General features: G+C 49.8%; 2 protein-coding genes across 4 annotated transcripts in view; both read left to right on the forward strand.

Moving 5' to 3' along the window:
* Nucleotides 1-2,081, forward strand: part of ASIC2 (acid sensing ion channel subunit 2) — a 514,503-nt gene extending 512,422 nt beyond the window's left edge. For 2 of the 3 annotated variants that reach the window (XM_069786724.1, XM_069786725.1), the window contains exons 9-10: nucleotides 778-846; nucleotides 1,066-2,081. In XM_069786724.1, the coding sequence (XP_069642825.1) occupies nucleotides 778-846; nucleotides 1,066-1,167 (171 nt within the window). In that variant the 3' untranslated portion in view covers nucleotides 1,168-2,081. The remainder of the gene's footprint in view (nucleotides 1-777; nucleotides 847-1,065) is intronic. The other variant, XR_011325334.1, reaches the window with a different exon arrangement.
* The window catches only part of FTSJ3 (FtsJ RNA 2'-O-methyltransferase 3), an 801,657-nt gene that overhangs the window by 697,019 nt on the left and 86,621 nt on the right, over nucleotides 1-18,017 (forward strand). The window lies entirely within an intron of this gene.

Consider the following 18,017-nt stretch of genomic DNA (forward strand, 5'->3'; position numbering starts at 1 on the left):
AAAGGAATAAAATGTCTTAAAGGTTGCCTAATCTACATAGTTGATCTAATCTGCTCCGGATTTCATCAAGGTGGGGTTCAGCGCACCTCAAACTCATTGCGTTTTCAACCAAAGCATTTGTAAACTCTTTGAGATTGCCAGCAAACCGATACAACTGTTCTCTTCCAGTGGGTTAGCCAAAGTCGGATGAAATACTGACCCTAGAGATGGTTTTTTTTGCATCGTCCACTCAGTGCAATCCTCCTCTTGGTCCTGCCCCAGGGCAGAGTTGTGCTCCTGGGCTAATCAGGGTCCTGAATCCCCAGCACACATCTCTGCATGCCAGCCAGCATCCACTTTGCTTCCTTAGGAACTGACCCAATTTTTCACATTTTTAGTTTTCTTTTTTTTTTTTTCTTTTCCCCAATGGATTTTTTTCAGAAAAACACTCACTTTTCAACCTTTCTGGAATTTCCCTTGAAAATACATTCTTCAGCAGCAGTGTCTTACATAGCTGGCATTTTTCAGTAAACCCCCAAATATATTTAAGAACATGAGTTTTGGGGTGGTTTTTTCCATGTGAAGAATTCAGTTTTGACACATGGGGTGGTTTTCTTGGAAAGATTGTCTCCTTCTCCATCCCCTTTGGAGGGTGTCCTCCAAACCCGGTGCGTCCCCTGGGGCTGTGCCCCTGGTTCCGTTGGGTGAGGCGGCTCCGTGCCGCGTGGATGCCCATGCAGGCACGGCAGATGTCTTGCCTGTTCCTGCCCACCTTAACCCAACCTCCCTCTTTTGCAGCTGATCAAAGAGAAATTATTAGACCTACTTGGAAAAGAGGAAGAGGAAGGGAGCCATGACGAAAATGTGGTAAGGAGCCCCATTGGGAGACAAGAGGAAATTTCCCTGCGGTCAGCTCCGTAGGCAAGCGAAGTCGCTCAATGCAGACGCAGCGTTCAGCCTTGGCTTGAGTTATTTCCGAAGGATTGATGCTATGGCTCGGCCAAAGAAAGGAGCTAGCGGTTGGGGAGGGACAGGGAGCGCCCAGCGGCCCCCGGGGTAACCCTGTCCCCCGCTCTCCATCCGCAGAGCACTTGCGACCCCATGCCAAATCATTCGGAAACCATCAGCCACACTGTGAACGTGCCACTGCAGGCCACCCTGGGAACGCTGGAGGAGATTGCCTGCTGACACCGTCCGACCGCTCCACAGTGCCAACACCTAAGGAAGGAAAACTGCACAGGAAAGCAGGGACCGAGCTCAGGTTTGCAACGGGGGCAAAAAAAAAAAAAAAAAATTAAAAAAATATATTTAAAAAAAAAAGGAAGAAAATCGCTATGCATTAAAAAAAATATATATATATTATATATATACTCTGCCAAAACCAAGCGAGAGGCGCCTTGGACTTGACTTGTGTTGTCCTTTCCTGTGGGGGGGTTGTCTTCAAGATGTGAAGGCAGCAGCTCATTTTTGAACTGTACAAAACAAAGAGACCACCACCACCACCAAAAACAAAACCGAAGCCCCGCCATTTCACATACTGCCAAATGTATAAAGCACTTGCATGCCAGTTCTTTTTATGGCAATATATTCCTATCTGTCTTTATAAGCTCTGTTCCTCTTTACAGTCTCTGATTTTCACTACAAGAAGGAACTCGCGGGCCCAGCCATCCCCTGAAATCACCATTACTAACGTCGTAGGCTGAATTAGAATAAAGAAACAAAAAGTCGCAGCTCTTGGATTCTTCTTACGTTCTTGTCCTTCGTGTCAGTCTGTGATGAATCTTAAGCTAAGCCGGGTCCCCCAAGGCCGGGCCACCGCCGGGGCTCCTCAGCGCTACCAGTCACCCCAAGGTGAGCATCCCTGGAGAGGGGCCGGACCGGGTGGCTCTCGGTGGATCATCCCCCCTGGCTGCTGTGTCGTGCTCCTCCATCTGCAGTGCCTGGATAGTCCGTCTGCGGCGGGTGGGCATGGGGCGGTGGGTTTCTTTAATTTTTTAAAAATTTTTTAATTTTTTTTAATTTTTTATTTTTTCCCGTTAATGGATTCTGTGCTTTCTCCTCGTTCTCATGACTGATATTAAAGCTGGTCTTGTGGAAATGGCCGGGCTGTGTCATTTCTGCCTTGCCCCCCACCCCAAGCTGGAGCCCCTGGCGCAGCCTCGGCACAGGGTGAGGGGCAGACGCCAGGACAAGCCCATCCCAGGGGCTGCCTGGGGCCATTCCTCACCCCTCGCCTCCCCCGTTACCCCTTCCACCGCATCCTCACATACCTCCTGATGGGGTGGGCGTGATGCCGTGGCCGTGCTCAGCCTCTCGTGCTCAGCTGCATCCCCATCTGCTCCGTGATGGTGGGGCCAGCTCGGATGTTGTGCATTGTGGTCATCTCTTGGAGTCTCATTTATTAGTTTAAGTAGAACTGAGTCAAAATGATACTGCTTTACCCCAATAAAGAGAGAAGGCAAGTTTCCTGGAGCTCCAAACCCTGCTGGTTTTGTAGCCTGGAGGCACGGGAGCAGGATGTGATGTGTGGGTGTGTTTGCACCTCTGCTCGCTCATGGCTGGCTGCTGCTGAATGGCCAGTGACTATCACCAGTGTGGTGGCCACAGCGAGGAGAATCACAACTGGACTGTGAAAAGGTGTTTTGGGAGAGCTCATGGAGTCCCAAACCTTGGGAGGGCATTAAACCAGCCACAGGGAGTGGAGGTCAGCCCAGATTTACCCACAGGGGATGCTGCAGGTGGGAGGTGTGTTGGGGTCTGCAGCCAGCTGAGGGACTGAGGACATCCCTTTGCCCTGGAGAAGGTGCAAATCTGTCCTCCAAGCCTGTCTCGAGTGCCCGTGCTCATGCACAAAAACACCTTCCTTTGGGACAAATCCTGCTGCCCAGAGCATGGTGCAAAGGGCTTCCAGTCCGTCACTTGTTCTGGAGTAGGTTGTCCCCCAAGGGCAATGTCAAGCAAGCAACTGGCCAAGGATGCTCAGGGTAGGTCTCTGTCCTGGGCCACCTAAGTCGACAAGAGCTTCCCTCTGCTTAGACAGAAGTCCCAGCTGGGCAGCCACACAGGCAACCTCGGTGCACTGCGGTGTCTCAGGGAAAGGCAGGTCTTGTCTCTGCAAAGCCCAAATCATGTCCCCCCCCCATCAAATGCCACCAAACCTGAGTCCACTGTCCTCCCCACCGTGCCAACAGCAGGGCCTTGGAGCAATGCTCCCAAGTCTGCCACTGTGGCTGCCCAAAATAACCTCTGCGAAGCAGCACGTTGGAAAAGCAGCCGCAGCAGTAGGCTCTTTCCATGCAGCAAGCTCCATGCCTTGGAGCTGCCACGCGTCCTTCTCTGGTTGGAGCCGTTTTGGCTCCTCTCACTGCTTTCAGCATGGCTTTGGCTGATGGCATGTTAAGGAGAGCCTTGCTGAGGCAAGATCCTGGGGCAGGATTGTGCAGCCCAGCCCTCCGCCGTGCTCACTGTCTGCCAAGGGCAGGCTGAAGCCCTACTCTTCCCTTCTCCTGTACTTGTTCACCAAGCCCAAGAAGCTGCTTTGAGGGTGACCCACCTGTTCAGACACAGCACAAGCCATCCAAAGCTCCCCCAGCACCAAAGGCTGGAGTCCGTCCCAAGCTCAGGCTCCCAAGCAGTTCTCGTGGCTTTCCCAAGCCCATAGGACAAGGTTCTTGGCTTTTCCTCCAGCAGCTGGGATGGGAGTCTTCTCTGGCTACTGCAAAGCTGTTCCCTTCTCAGCAGTGTCCTCCTTCAAATTCAGCATGAGCTGTGGCACCAAGGAGCCGCATCACATCAGAGACATCGAGGAGCAGCAGACGGTTTTCAATCCAATCCTCCCCAGGCTGGCAGAGAAGTGCTTAGAGGATGTGTGCTCACATGTGTACCCTCTAAAGGGTTAAGGGTGACAGTCACTCTAAGAGTCATTTCCATGCACATAAATTTCTCCACTTGACAATTTATTGAATCGCCGTTAAGAGATTTTGGTAGACTCATTGGAGGGCTGCTGAAGCTTGATGAGGTGGGACACCACTGGGATGCTGAGAGGTGCTGTGAAGAGTTTTGCTAATCCCACCTATAGATGAAAGCCACTTGAATGGGGGGGGCGGGGGTGGCACAAGGATGGCATCTCTGATTGCTCCTGAAGAGCACACCCTCCAGAGGACTTGCTGAAGAGCTCATTTTGTGTCATCACTTTTCATTATCTCCTGAGACCTGGACGCTGGCCACAGGTTCATCATCCATGGGATGCCCAGCAGCCATCAGCTGGTAATAAGTGCTCACCGACAGCCTGGCCGCAAAGCTGCGGAGCTGCCAAGCTCTGTCTCCCATTGCCAAATCCCTGTGCCAGCCTGGTCCCTGTAGTCCCTTTTGGACCAGTGGAGGGAATTCGTGCCAGGCCTGGCTCAAAGTGACTCATTGCAACATCTCCAGGCTCTTAGCCATGCCCATGACGGCTGGTTGAACCAGCTGGTGAAGCCCAGCCTGGTCTGGGCTCCTCGTGCAAACTGGTCTTTCTATCCGGTAAGCTCATTAATGGCTGGGAAGTGAGTTGGCCCTATAGCCATGGTGGAGCTTTGTACTGTATTTCTTTGTGCTTGAAGGAGCAGGAGTGCCTCCACCTTTGTCTGGGTTGGAGTCCAAGGGCAAACTTGGGGCTTTACAGGATCCAGCCCCCCAAATGCAAAAACAACTCACTGACAGAGTGTGGGCATCGAGAGGGGCTGGGGGATGAGCAGTGAGACACGGCCAACAGTGCCCGTCCCTAGCAGATAAACTGGTACCATTTGACAGCTAAGTCTGGAGGAGATACCACCAAACTGGGTAAATTCAGAAATCTCAGCTCCTGGGCTACTTTTTGCTAAATTCGTGGGGCAGCCCTTTACTAAAAGAGGTATTTGAATACTGAGCCTGTGTATCAACAGCGCAGCAGTATAGTGGGTGGGTTGAGGGACAGACACTGCCCCACACTGAAAGCAAGCTGACCCAGAAACCAGCCACGCTGGAGGCTTAAGCTCCTGGCTGCCTTGTGTCCTTTTGCCCTGTGAATCCATCATGCCTCAAGCCCTGGGATAGAGAGCCATCCCACAGCCAGTGCTGGGGTGCTCGCATGCTTTTAGGAGGTTGCTGTAACTGCAACCACGCTGCTCTGGCTCGGTCTCCCCCATTCCCACCTCCTACCATGGGATCTGCCCCTGAGCCACAGCTGAGGTTTTTCCAGCGGCGATGCCGAAGAGCTCTGCTGCCCGGCTCTCTGCGAACCCGCGGCTCGAAGGCTCCTGATGTGCCTGTTGAGCCCGGAGAGGTAGCGCTGATCGGAGCCGCCTTGGCTCTCAGACAGGCTCTCAGCACGGGTGCTGATTCAAGAGCCCTCTTCCCTTTGGCTGCCTGCCCTTCTCCTGCCTGAAGAGCCCGTGTTTGGGGAGCAGAGGGGATGGGTGGTGGAGGAACTGGGGGCTGGAGGAGTCAAAACACAGCATCTCTTGCCAGCGGTCAGTCTAATGTATCCCAACTTCCAGAGCCTCATGCTGCTCTAAGGCAGGGCATATCCCTGTGGATCGCAGCCGTCCCACTGCCACCCTCCCTCCCACGCGACACGAAGCCCCATTCAGGCAGCAGCTCTTGGGAGGGGATGCTGGTGCGTGGCAAAAGGGTTCACCTGAGAGCTGCAAGGGCGGACGCGAGGCTTGGCAAGCTGCCTGCCAGCGAGATGAAAGTTCAAGTCATTTAGTTTAACAAAGGGAAGGTGAAGAGGTGTCTTCATTAGTCTATAAATTTCTCTGTGGAGAGATTTCTAATAAAGGGTTCTTTAATCTGGCAGACAAAGCCAGAATGGGGACGGAGATGGGGGTCATGACAGGGGGAAGCTAAATGCATTCAAATGAAAGAGCCTACCTGGGACCATGGATGGTCCCACAGCCCCTGAAGACTTTAAATCAAGATGGGACATCCTTTTCCAATAGATGTGCTCCTAGAGCAGGTTCCCATCCCTGCAGCACTCTCTAGGCTGGCTTATGGAGAAGACCTTGCAGACGGTAGTAAAGGTTTGAGAAGTCAAGACCCCAAAATTCTGCATTTGAGCCTGTTGGTCTCTGAGTTCACCCAAACCCACAGCAGGCTGGGCTTGTACCTAATTGTCCCCCTGTTAGACATCGATAAGCTTTTCCCTTCCCAAGGAATTCACAAAAGCTTGGACAGGTCTTTGCAACGGAGTCACTCCTCCACTCCTGGCTATTTCTGTGTTTGATGTCTTTGACATTCAGCCTTGGAGGGGTGGTTTGAAAAAAAAGTCCATATTTCAATTGCTTATCACACTGAAAGCAGTGTGATCTCCAAGAATGGCAGGGAACAAATAATTACCACCGGGTACAAAGTGTTTTTCTGTCAAGGATCTAGCGTGTCAATTGATTAGAGGCAATGCACATTGTGTTGACTCCGGCTGTCTTACCTATCAGCTGCAAAGCCAAATTCATACTGGAAGAAAGGGAACATTATACCATGTCCTGGGGGTGGCCGAGGACATGCCTGCCTGCTCTCTACACTAATATAAGCATTAAGAAACAGCTCAGCTTTTAAGGGCTGTTGTGTTCAGTGGCTTCTCAATGGCAGCAGGCAGGAGGGCATCACGGGGTGATGCTGGGCCGAGCCTGAAGGCTGGTACTGCTGCAAGAGACCACATGGAGGGGGATAAGTAATGCACATTGACCCACGGGGCTCATCCTAGCTGTAAAACAGAGTTTGAAGCTGCCATGAAGCGTCCAGAAGGAGAGCTGCCTTCAGATGGTGACACCGGACCCACAGGGCTTAGGTATGGCCCTTGAAATGTAAACTCCTGAACTGGCCAAAGGAAAAATTACCTTAATCACCTGCCTTAAAACCTCAGCCTGAGCACTGGTGTCATACTGGAAGTACTCTGTGCCCTCACTTTGCTCTCCCCATACTCCTCCTAGCTGTCTAGATCAGTTTTCCCCATTTTTACCTGCTTTTCTCCCACTTGAATGCCCAGACCACCATGCACCCATGGGTGCTGGGAAATGAGGGAGCTGGTTTGTTCCTCTGCATTCTCCTTAGCAGGCAGCAGAGATTCATGTCCTGCTGCTTTCCTGCTTATGCGCCTGGGTGACAAATCTTCCATCACTTCTCCCAGTGCCACCACACTCGTAGGAGCTGCAGAGCCCAGGTCTGGGAGAAAAATCCCATCCTTGGGCTTAAAAAGCTCTTTGCAGTCCTTCTCTGTTCTCATCCAGCACTGTGCCGTGTCTTACAGCTATCCATAGTCACAAAACCCTCTTGCAGAGAAACCTCATGGTGTTTCTCCCTTCAAGATATCAAAAAATAAGTGAAGCTCAAATTCTGCAGGCTGTGAAATGTGTTTTGTTTCACAGTTGCTGGGAAAAACAAAACAAATAAAAAAAACATTTCCATCTCCTATTCCTCTCACCAATCTCCTGATCCTCTCACCCACCTCCTGATGCTCTCATCCTCACCCTGATGCTCTTTCCCACCTCCTGTTCCTCACACCTGCACCCTGATCCTCTCACCTGCCTCCTGATGCTCTCCTCCACCTCCTGATGCTCTCCCAGCCCCTTTACTGGCATCCCAGTGAGTGACTATTCAGATCTTGGAGCTCTGAATCGAGTGAGATGGGAGAAACTTCATGAGAAGGTGCATTATCCCATGAGGGCTTAGACACTTTGGTGCTGTGGTCACCAGACAGGAGTTCTTCAACACCTTCTGGAAGCTCTTCAACAACTGGGCATTTTTCCATGCTCACACCTGCTCTGGATCCCCAGAGCAACACCCAGCAGCAAACTTCCCCAAAATCATGAGATTGCCTTAAGCAATCATGAGAATTTTCTCTGTATAAAAAAAAATAATTCCAAACTGGGAGTTGTTTCTCTTCCTGTTCCTCCCACCTCCCGAGCGAGAAAGGTGACATTCGCTTCACAGTTTCGAACACTCAGGAGGAAGCCTGGAAACGTGCAAAGAAAACTGAGATTCTCGCGCAAATCCTCTGCTTCCACCCACCCGCACAGCGAGGAGCTGGTGAGACTCAGGGTACGCTCACAAGGGTTGGCAGCACGGGCCCACCATTTTAAAAGCCCATGGCATGGCATGTTGGAGGATTTTCCTCAACCCAATAGTTATTACCAGCCTTCTGGCTCTCCTCTAGCTCTTGTCCTCACCCCACCAAGATCTGCAAGCAGATTCAGCAGGTGCAGATGTGCTGTGCCTGGATGGAGTCATGAAGAAGCCAAGAATTGTAGCTGTGCTATTTCTTTTTTTCTTTTTCTTAAGGATGCAATAGAAAATGATGACTTTCACCCAGAGGAAACGCCTTGTGAGAGCTCGTTGTCAGCCCATTTGTCTGCTCATTCATCACCCCCGGCAGCTTTCAAATCCACAAGCCAGTTCCAAGAAAATTTGGCAGTGGGTTCTCAGAAATAATTCAGGTCCTGCACGTTACGTGAGTACCGCCGGTTGAGTAGAAGTGGGGGGAACCAAGTTGGCGGCTCTGCTGGGATGAAGACAGGCACAGCCCAAGCAGCAGCGGGGCTGATGGACCATGCACGTGGCTCCGAGCTGCTCCCAGCATCTGCTGCCTTCTCCTGGAATCTGCTGTGCCTTCTCCTGGAAGAGCTGTCTGACGAGGCAGGGGATGCACACACGGTGCTGGAGGCAAAAGGGGCTGGGGGGGCATAAAGGGCATGAAGCCATAAGAAATAAGGTTTCTTTCATGCCGCTGCTCAGGAAGCAATTACTTTCCACCAAGACATAGATTTTAGCAGCCAGGGAGAGCAGGTCTGTGAAACTCCACACAGCTGGGGCTGGGAGTTTTGGAGCATTGCTATGCTGGCAGCTGATTACACCTTTTCTTTTACTGATCAACTTTAACTGGCTCAAAAGAGTAACAGGAAAATAAAGTGACACTCAAGTGCATCCACTCAAGCTCTCCCCTTTAACAAGTGTGTTGGCAGTGCCTTCATTCCTGGGTTCAGAGACCAAGTGGCAGCTCTACCACTTCTTCAGCAGCAGGAGAGATCTTAAAATTTTCATGAACCCAACTGTGAGCAAGCTGAGGGTTTGAGGATGTCCCTGGAAAAGGGACCTGCAAGCCCCGGTGGAGAAGGTAGGATGGAAGGAGGTTGCACTGCCAATGCAAAACCCCATTGACTGTTGCGACTAATAGTCCCTTTTTGAGGAAAAAAAAGGGTAGTGATTAAAGATCAAGAAAAGCAGAGAGGATTATTGGGGGTTTCAGAAAAAAAAAGAAACTTCAAAACCCAACCTGCTGAGCAAGCACAGAAAACAGCTATGCTAAAGTGTGAGAGGATCTGCCAAGTAAAAAGGGCAGCTCTAAGCACTTGATGAATTATTTGCTGCAAATTAGCCCTGTGCTGGCTTAGAGCAGATTTCAATAAAAGGAGAAAGGAATGTAAAAGACATGGCACGGAACATCCCCGCCACCCCATTACTGTCTGTTTATTGTTGTGATATATCTGTACAGTGCAAGGCACTTTGCATTCAGTCTGCTGAGCTGTCTGAAGAAGGGGACCAGAGGTGATGGCTGTACTGCAGCAGCTTGTCTTCCCCAGCTGGAAAAGAAGGTTGTCCAGGTCTGCGCTGCCGGAGTACAGTCCTTCCGTAGATTTCTATCTTTCTCAGGTGGCTGCATCTTTTTTGGCAATCTCACCCTTTCCCTGAAAAACAACTTTCCTGATTATTTATTAATATTTGCTGCAGTGTAGAAAGCCTGCACTGGGAAAGTCTGTGGGCACCAGCCTCCTGCTGCCTGGACCCAGTAAAACTTTTCCTGGGTAAGTTTTTTGGTTTTAAGAGCATGGGGATTTAGAAACATTTTCTGGCTCCACTTCTTCCTGAGCAGATTCCATCAGCATTATTTTTATTAAAGCATCTCATCTGTTGGATATTTCATGGAAGTACAGAGACTACAGCCAGCTGAAGGCTGGGCAGTCACACGTCTCTGGAGGACGCAAGGGTATGGAAATTTAGATCATATCAACCACCTTATGATGTAGCAGTGGCGGGGGGGGGTTCTCGTGCATTAAAAAAAGAAAAGTTTAAAAGGAAGATGGAGTTTTGTGTGTTGTTAAAACTCAAGCAGCCTGCATCTTCTTGGCCTGCTTAATGCTAACAAGATGAGATGGCCCCACTCCACACTACCAGCAGCCCTAAAGAGGAGTCTGGGGTTTCATGTCTCTTGCCTCCTTCCTGGAGACATCGTCCTCTTTGCTCTTAGCCACCGGCTGATCCAGCTGCAATGGGTGTGAGCAGACAAAGCAGAAGGAGTCAGGATTGGTTTACATGGTGGCTCAGATGGGTGTAGACTTTGCAAGATGCTCCAGCAGGTCTTGCAAAAGACTCTCTGAAACCCACCTTGAAGGCATCTGGAGGACTTACAACAGCTCACAAAGCTCCCATCACCACCATGGGAAAAGATGCTGCTTGCTGTGGCTGCTGCTTCCTGAAGTTTTGTATGGGTTGCATCTTCCGGACCAGATCTGGTCCCACCAACCAGGTGCTGCAACTGGAGATGGGGCTGGTTTGGTCTTTGTTTGACCACCTTTCAGGTGGTTTTCAGCTCAGAAGGATCTTCTGGTGTGCCCTGGAGGACAGGTAAAGAGCAGCATTTTCAGTGCACAAATCAGACACTGAACACTAATAAATAACACACTCCCAATGCCACCAAAATGAGGTATCACAGGCTGAAGTTGCCATGGGATAAAACGTACAAAGGCTGAAATGCCTGAAAAGTCAGAGGAGATTAAGAGGAGAGAGTGGCTTAAAACAGAAATCATGAATGAACTTCAGCCAAAACGTGGGAGAGATGGGGATGGCCATGTCAGAAGTCCAGGAGCTGAAGCTGCAGGAGAAGAGGCCACTTTGCCAAGAGAAGCATTAAAGGCTCACAAGGCTCCATCAGCAAACTCATGGAAGATGGATAGACACTCCGGGCCACACGCTTGGAGTCATTGGACCAATAAATCACTTTAAATGCCTGGGAAGTCAAAGGCTCCTGTATTTACAAGATAGAAGTGGCTGGCAGTTGCTTGGTTCCAGCTGGAGCCTGGGTGCCAGAAAAGCCTGGCTGTGTCGGAGCAGCCTCCTGACCACAGGCTGAGGGCAAATCCCTTCAGCTTCAGGGAAGAGATCATTACAACTCCAGGTTCAGTCGTCTGCAAAGGCTTTTGTCTGAAAATGGAAGTGCTTTGGGGAAAAAAGCAAGCAAAAGGGAAAGAGGGACCGGTTTGCTGTTCTCAACAGCTGAAAATGGACGCTCTGCTGTGAAATCTGGAAACAGCAAAACTGTTTTCCAGCCCAGAATTCTAGATATGAAAGGTTCAACTTCTGAAGGAGAATAAAGATGTTTCCACATTCTGAGTTTAAAAAACAAACAACCAATGCTTTTTGAAAAAAATTATTTTGATGGGAGGTATTTTTCCAACCAGCATCCCAGCCTTTTCAGTGAGTGGGCAAAGCCCAGCAGGTATAAAACTTAAAAAAAAATATTCTGGCGGGTTTCTTGCTTCCTGCAGGGACACATTTCTGCCAAAAGCCCAGTCCCAGTTATCTCGCAGGGCAGACAAGCCCCGTCTACATCTTACAGATACTCAGTGGCTTGATTTTTGGAGCAGCACATTCTTGAAGGTGGCATGTTTCCTACCAAGCCTGAGACAGTTTAGCTCCTGGTGGTGTCCGGAGCCAGGAAAAAGGAAGATGTTCCCCAAAAGCATGTTTACAGCTCATTCTGCAAAGGGCTAAGCAGGGAAAATATAATTTAGGGCTTTGGGGAAACCAGTATAGTCATAACCCATTGGGTCAGGGCTTGGTACATGCCCCTGGGTCCCAAGGGAGTTGGTGTGAGTGTGGTCCCGGAACAATCCTTTACTAGAAGTCCTGGCTGCAGAGTTATGAAATTAGAGACAACACAGAGATGAGAAATCCTCATTATTCTGTCTTTGAGACAAAGTATGCAGAGAAAGGTCAATAAGCACAAAGACAGAGATGCCCCAAATGTCCCAAGCAGAGCAATCGGAGCTCGCACCCTGGGCAGACACCGGAGGATCCAGCCGAGAAAAGCCAAGCTTCGCTCGTCCAGCTGCTCGTACGAGAGCAAACAAAGACCTTTCTTCTTGGTTTACAAAGGCAGAAACAAAGGTACAAAGCAGAGCCTGCAGGTAGCCTCAGTGCTTGCTGAGAGGAGTTTGTTAGCGAGAGATGCCCAGGGACTCGAATCGATGGAAGAAGCACTCAGTGAATATGAATTCAAAAGTAAAAATAGCTTTCTACTCAGTCGCATCCTATGGCTGGCTTGGCCCAGGTTATAAATGTTTGATGTGCACTGGTGTTGGAGGTAGCACAGGGGCACCAGGGTCCTGCATGTCGACGAGTCAGGCAGAGCTCAGCCCACTGGCGGGGCAGGGCTGGGGGAGATAAAAGGGGGTTTGAAGAGCACAGGCAGTGATAAACAAGGCTTGAGCCAGCAGAAAGGATCAGCAAGAAATTTTGGAGTTGCAACAAGAACTCCTGGGGAAAACAGTTCTTAAAAAAATAGGAATCCTGCATTTTTGTTCTGATAACATTTCTCAGGGCTTTAAAGCAAGCAGGGGGGTGTGGGACAGGGGCGGTGATTTGCCTCTTATCAGAGGACTTATTACTTTTTGCACAATTCCTGTACAAATGCTAACAAAAGCTTCAAAAAAAACCCCCTCAGTTCAGGTGGCCCAAACCATATTTCTTTGCCATGGATTTTTTTACCCCTCTGCCTCCTCTCTTAAAATCAGCCAGCTGCAAACTGAAGGAAAAAGTGTACTGACTTTGAAAATGTCAGAGTAAGTAATAATCTTTTGTTTATACTTTACCAAGTACTTCCCTTTTCTTGGCCAATGCTGTCCATTCAGTTCATCCTGCATTCAGAAAGCTTCCTTCTCCCACCTCTGCCTTTCAGCCACAGGTATCTAGTTCTTATCTGGATGAAGATGCCTCCAGACCATGCCTGGGGGAGTCCTTTGAGATATCTGGAAGTGCCCTGGCCATCTACCCAGCTTGTTTCCAGCAGCTTTGGAGTATGTGACCACCTCTGCCTCCCATCCAACATCTGTCCTTTCCCATTAGGCTCAGGAGAAATAACTGCAGGTCTCCACATGCTCCATCCTCATATCTGAGACCTGCACCCCGTGATGCTGTGTCCTGTCTCTGATGCCCGTAGCACCCTGGGAGCTGGTGTTCCTGATGTTTGCTGGCAGCAGGGATGCTGCTGCAGCTCCCTATGGTGCTGGGAGGAGTGGGAATAGCAGACAAAGAAATACTGAAAAAAACAGATTAAGACAGAAAATGAGCTGGGGAATGGCACGGCGAAGTGGCTGTCCATGGCCAGCTTCCCTACTTGGCACCCAGACGAGATCAGCAAATATGCAGAAAATATTTGGGCATGGGGAGGTTTCCCAGTCCTCTTTATAAGTGTGGGAGAAGCTGATTCATTCCTGGTTCTGCAGGTCTCCTGTGAAAAACCTGGACATCCCTTCCCTGCATGGATTCCCCTCCAGCCCCTGGAAGAGCTGGATAAAAGTGCATCGCCCTGCTGACCTGTGTTCCTCATGCCAACGTTTTGGGAAGCGTATGGCCCATTTGTCACCACAAAGGCAGGGCAAAGATACCCAGCTGAGACAACATGCCCTGGATCCATCACGATCTTGAACATGCATATTAGTGGGTTCAGCACCCACGTGGTGTATTAGCCCACGGTATTGTCTTGCCTTGGCACTGGATTCAAGTCCTTGGGCTAGCAAGGGCACAGGGCTGGGCAATGCCTCCTGCCCAGTAGCCAGATGGGCATCCTCTAGCAAATTTGGGCATAAACAAATAGAGAAAGAGATGACACTGCTGGAACTGAGCCACTTCCGACTTGCAAGGCAGCATGAATAAAATATCTACGGAATGCCACGGCTGCCTACTTCCCTCTACCCCAAGAGAGCAACTCCACTCTCTCAAAAGCACTTAATGCAGACAAAGAGGCTGCCTGTGGCAGCCAAAGGTAGTTGTACACGACTGTCAAGTGGCCTAATTACTGCACATGGCCTCTGGATTTCGTTAACATGCTGAGATACTCCTCCAAATATGCAATATCCCTGCAAGGCACTAGTAGCCCACCAGAAAGTCTCTGAAGCACTTTGCTGGCATGGTCCTGTGGTAAGATGCTGGCATACCAACTTGTCTGATGGGCCTCAGCTTTGAGTTGTAGCTTTGCCGTCTTCCTGCCACCTCCACCACCGTGTCTTGTACACAAGCACTTCTGTTCTCATCACCTGTGCATCTCCCGGTGGCACCATCCCTCCTCCTCCAGCCAGCTCCTCTGCTAACTCTCAACCTTCCCGGCGACCTGTGCAGCGTTAAGGCAAAATAAGCCCCTCTTGGGATGCAGCACGTGATGGAGATGTGCCATTCAGCTGATGTAATTGATATAAAAGCGGAGAAGGTCACTGTTGTGGGTTTGATAAGGGAATATGACAAAGCTCTTACATCTCCCAGTCTTTCCTTTCAAACTGACAAGTCTTGAAAAATTAAAAAGCAGATACGCACGTGTGTGTCTGTCACATCTTTCCCTCTGGCGTTTGTGTGCAAGTGAGAGCTCAAAATAGCAAAGTGATGACACCCTGGTCGGGACCATTTTTCAGGATGCCCAAATGCCAGCTCTAAGTGCCAGTGCTGCTATCACGCCACATCTGACTCAAAACACATACAAGAAAGGAGGGACAATGCTGGCGGTGTGCTCAGGCTTGCGACTCCCTGTTGATTCTCCCTTCTCTGACTCACAGCAACACCAGAAGGCTCTGCAGCATTTTCTGGATGCATCTGAGCAAAATGGGTTCAGTTTTGGAGTCTCCAAAGCCATAAAATGTGTGGTGTTTGTCATTCTGCAGTGGAGGGGAAGAAATATCAATCACAGCTTTTCCCTCTTGCTACCTGCCGTTGGGGCCATTCAGAAGAGTTGAGTTCAGTAAAACTAAACCATCATGTTTGATTTTAGCTTGTTTTATGTACCCAATAACACAAACCTCAGCTCCAGATAAAATGACTCTTTGAGATGAAACACCTCCCTTGCAGTTTGGTAAGACCAGCCATTCCAACTGCCCTCCTCTCCCCTTTTTTTTTTCCAGTTTCTAAGCCAGCTTTTCTCAAGAGGAACCCCTTCAAACTGAGCACTTTCTTTTCATCAGAGAACCTTTTTCCAGCAGCTACAACAAAACCTTTGGAGATAGCTTTATCTAGCTCTTGCCAACAGCCAGCTGTCTGGACGCTCCAATTTCTTCCCTCTGTCAGCCTTGCTTTTTAAACCCCCGCCAAAACTGTTAGAGATTTTTCAGGAGACATAAATTCTCTCTGTACATCATACAGCCAGCTTGTCTACAGGAAGATGAAGTTTTTCTCCTGTTAATTTTACTTGCTGAAACTTATTTCTCATATGGTTTTCCTTGTAAAAAAATCTTAATTCATTTTGATCCTGATTGTACCCATCCAGTCAAATTCAGCTTTTCTCTCATCTTTTTAATATCCTCCTCTGTTGCCTTCTCTCCTGCTCTGATAACATCAAAGAGCCTCTTCCTTGTCACTGCCACACTCACGCTTCCTCTTGGCATGTCACTTTTATTAATTTGTGCTTTCAGAGGTCTTCTCGTCTCTGCGTCGGGAGGTATTAACTTCAAACATTGCAAGCAAGCTGCTCGGCGTGGGGGCTGACAGGCAACTGCCATCTCCTGGGGAGCCCGCGATGATAACTGCATCTTACGTTTTTCCCTGGTGAGGGTTTTTTATGTGGTGTATTTGCTTCCTGAGGCACGAGGCGCTCACTCTGAAATTTTGCTCGCTGTATATTAGAGAGCTAAAGAGACCGGTGGGGCAGCTGGCTGAGCAAGGGAGAGGAGCTGGTCTGAGCGCTCAAAGAACCCAAACCCCAAGGTCCAGATGAACGGAGATCCAGCTGGTTTTCCAGCACGTGGACGGGCTCATGGGTGTGCTGGTTTTGGCAGGGGTAGAGTTAATTTTCTTCATAGTAGCTAGTATGGGGCTATGGTTTGGATTTGTGCTGGAAACACTGTTGATTGATAATTCAGGGATGTTTGCATTACTGCTGAGCAGTGCTTACACAGAGTCAACGGCTTTTCTGCTCCTCACACCACCCCACCAGCAAGTAGGCTGGGGGGCCACAAGAAGTTGGGAGGGGACACAGCTGGGACAGCTGACCCAAGGGATGTTCCAGACTATATGACCTCATGCTCAGCATATAAAGCTGGAGGAAGAAAAAGGAAGAAGGAAGGGGGGGACATTCGGTGTGATGGCGTTTGTCTTCCCAAGCCACCGTTAGGCGTGCTGGAGCCCTGCTTTCCCGGAGGTGGCTGAACACCTGCCTGCGCATGGGAAGTGGGGAATGAATTCCTGGTTTTGCTTTGCTTGCGTGCGCAGCTTTTGCTTTCCCTATTAAACTGTCTTTATCTCAGCCCACGAGTTTTCTCAGTTTTACTCTTCCGATTCTCTCCCCCATCCCACTGGCTGTGTGGTGCTTAGTTGCTGGCTGGGGTTAAATCACAACAGTGGGTAAAGACATGGGCGAACGGGGATGATGCCCCTTTGGGGAAACACTGGCACAGGTTGCCCAGAGAGGTGGTAGATGCTCCATCCCTGGAAACATTCCAAGTCAGGTTGGACAGGGCTCTGAGCAACCTGATCTAGTTCAAGATGTCTCTGCTCATTGCAGGGGGGGTTGGATTAGAAAACCTTTAACTGTCCCTTCCAACCCAAACCATTCTATGACTCTCTGATTCTATGCTCACCTGCGGACACTGCTGCGGCCGTGCACACACCAGCTGTGAGCAGAGCCAGCACGCGCGGCTCCGCTCCATGCCCGAGCATCCTGCTCAGCGAATAAATGTTTCCTGGTGCAGATCCCGCAAGTCCGGTGGGGAGGACCCCACGCAGACAACATTTGGTGGTGAAGTCACGCCAGCGAAGCGGGGGCGGGCAGCGCTTGGGCTCAGAGCAATGGCTGGTGGTTGGTGCTTGCACAGATGGCAGGTTGCAGGCACGGGGGGGGGCACATGCCCAGCTCCATCCAGGTCATCTAACCCACTTTCAGACAAAGGTCTGCCAAGGCACTGACACTTTGCTGGCACAAGCGTCGCTGCACGTGAGCAGTTTACACCACCCAGCTCCCTCTGGGCTCAATTTTCTAATGATACGCAGCCACATTCCTACCATAAAGCGCTGTTATTGGCATGTTAATATTGCAGGCAGCATCTCCAACACACGCTATACCCCATAACCACGGTGTTTACTCACACATTAAATAAATAAATGGATACTGGGAATTAGAAATGGCCACTTGTGCCATCAATGCATATCAATTTCCATATCATTCTTCCCTGAGGACAGTCTCTAATTGCTTCCTGAATGATCCCAGTTCTCCTCTTCACAGATTTGCCTCCCAGCCTCACGGAGGCAATTAATTATGGAGGTGAAAAGTGCATCCCTGTGTTCTCTCAGATTGTTTTAACTCGTGTTCGGATCTGCTGGTATCCCAACAAAGTCTTTACTAGGCTGTTTTTAGCTTGAGGGGCCACTGGTGGTGATTGCAGCTGGCTGAAGCTGGTGCTTTTCACCCAAGGTCACAGCGCTCTGAGTGGAGATGGAACCTTCATAGAGCCTAATTCCTGCTGTCTGGAAGTGCAGCCTCCAGTCTGAGAGTCATCGAAGCATTTCCCACCAGTGGAAAGAAGGGCACCTCTAAAGGAAAGTTCATCCTCTGCCCTGTCTGCAATGGGAAGTACTTCACCATGGAAGTTTTAATTTTTTCTTCCAAGCTCTAGAAATATCTCTGTGAAGATTAAGTCTTTGCCAGGCTCAAATTGGCCTATTTCATGGCCACATGCATATCGTAGTTCCTAACAGCAAGCAAGGAATTAATTGACAGTATTGAACTTTTCAGAGGGAGTCCAAAGAAAAACATGCATGTAACACAAGAAGAG

Source organism: Haliaeetus albicilla, chromosome 7, assembly GCF_947461875.1.
Source record: "Haliaeetus albicilla chromosome 7, bHalAlb1.1, whole genome shotgun sequence".
In the NCBI taxonomy this organism is placed as follows: Eukaryota; Metazoa; Chordata; class Aves; order Accipitriformes; family Accipitridae; genus Haliaeetus; species Haliaeetus albicilla.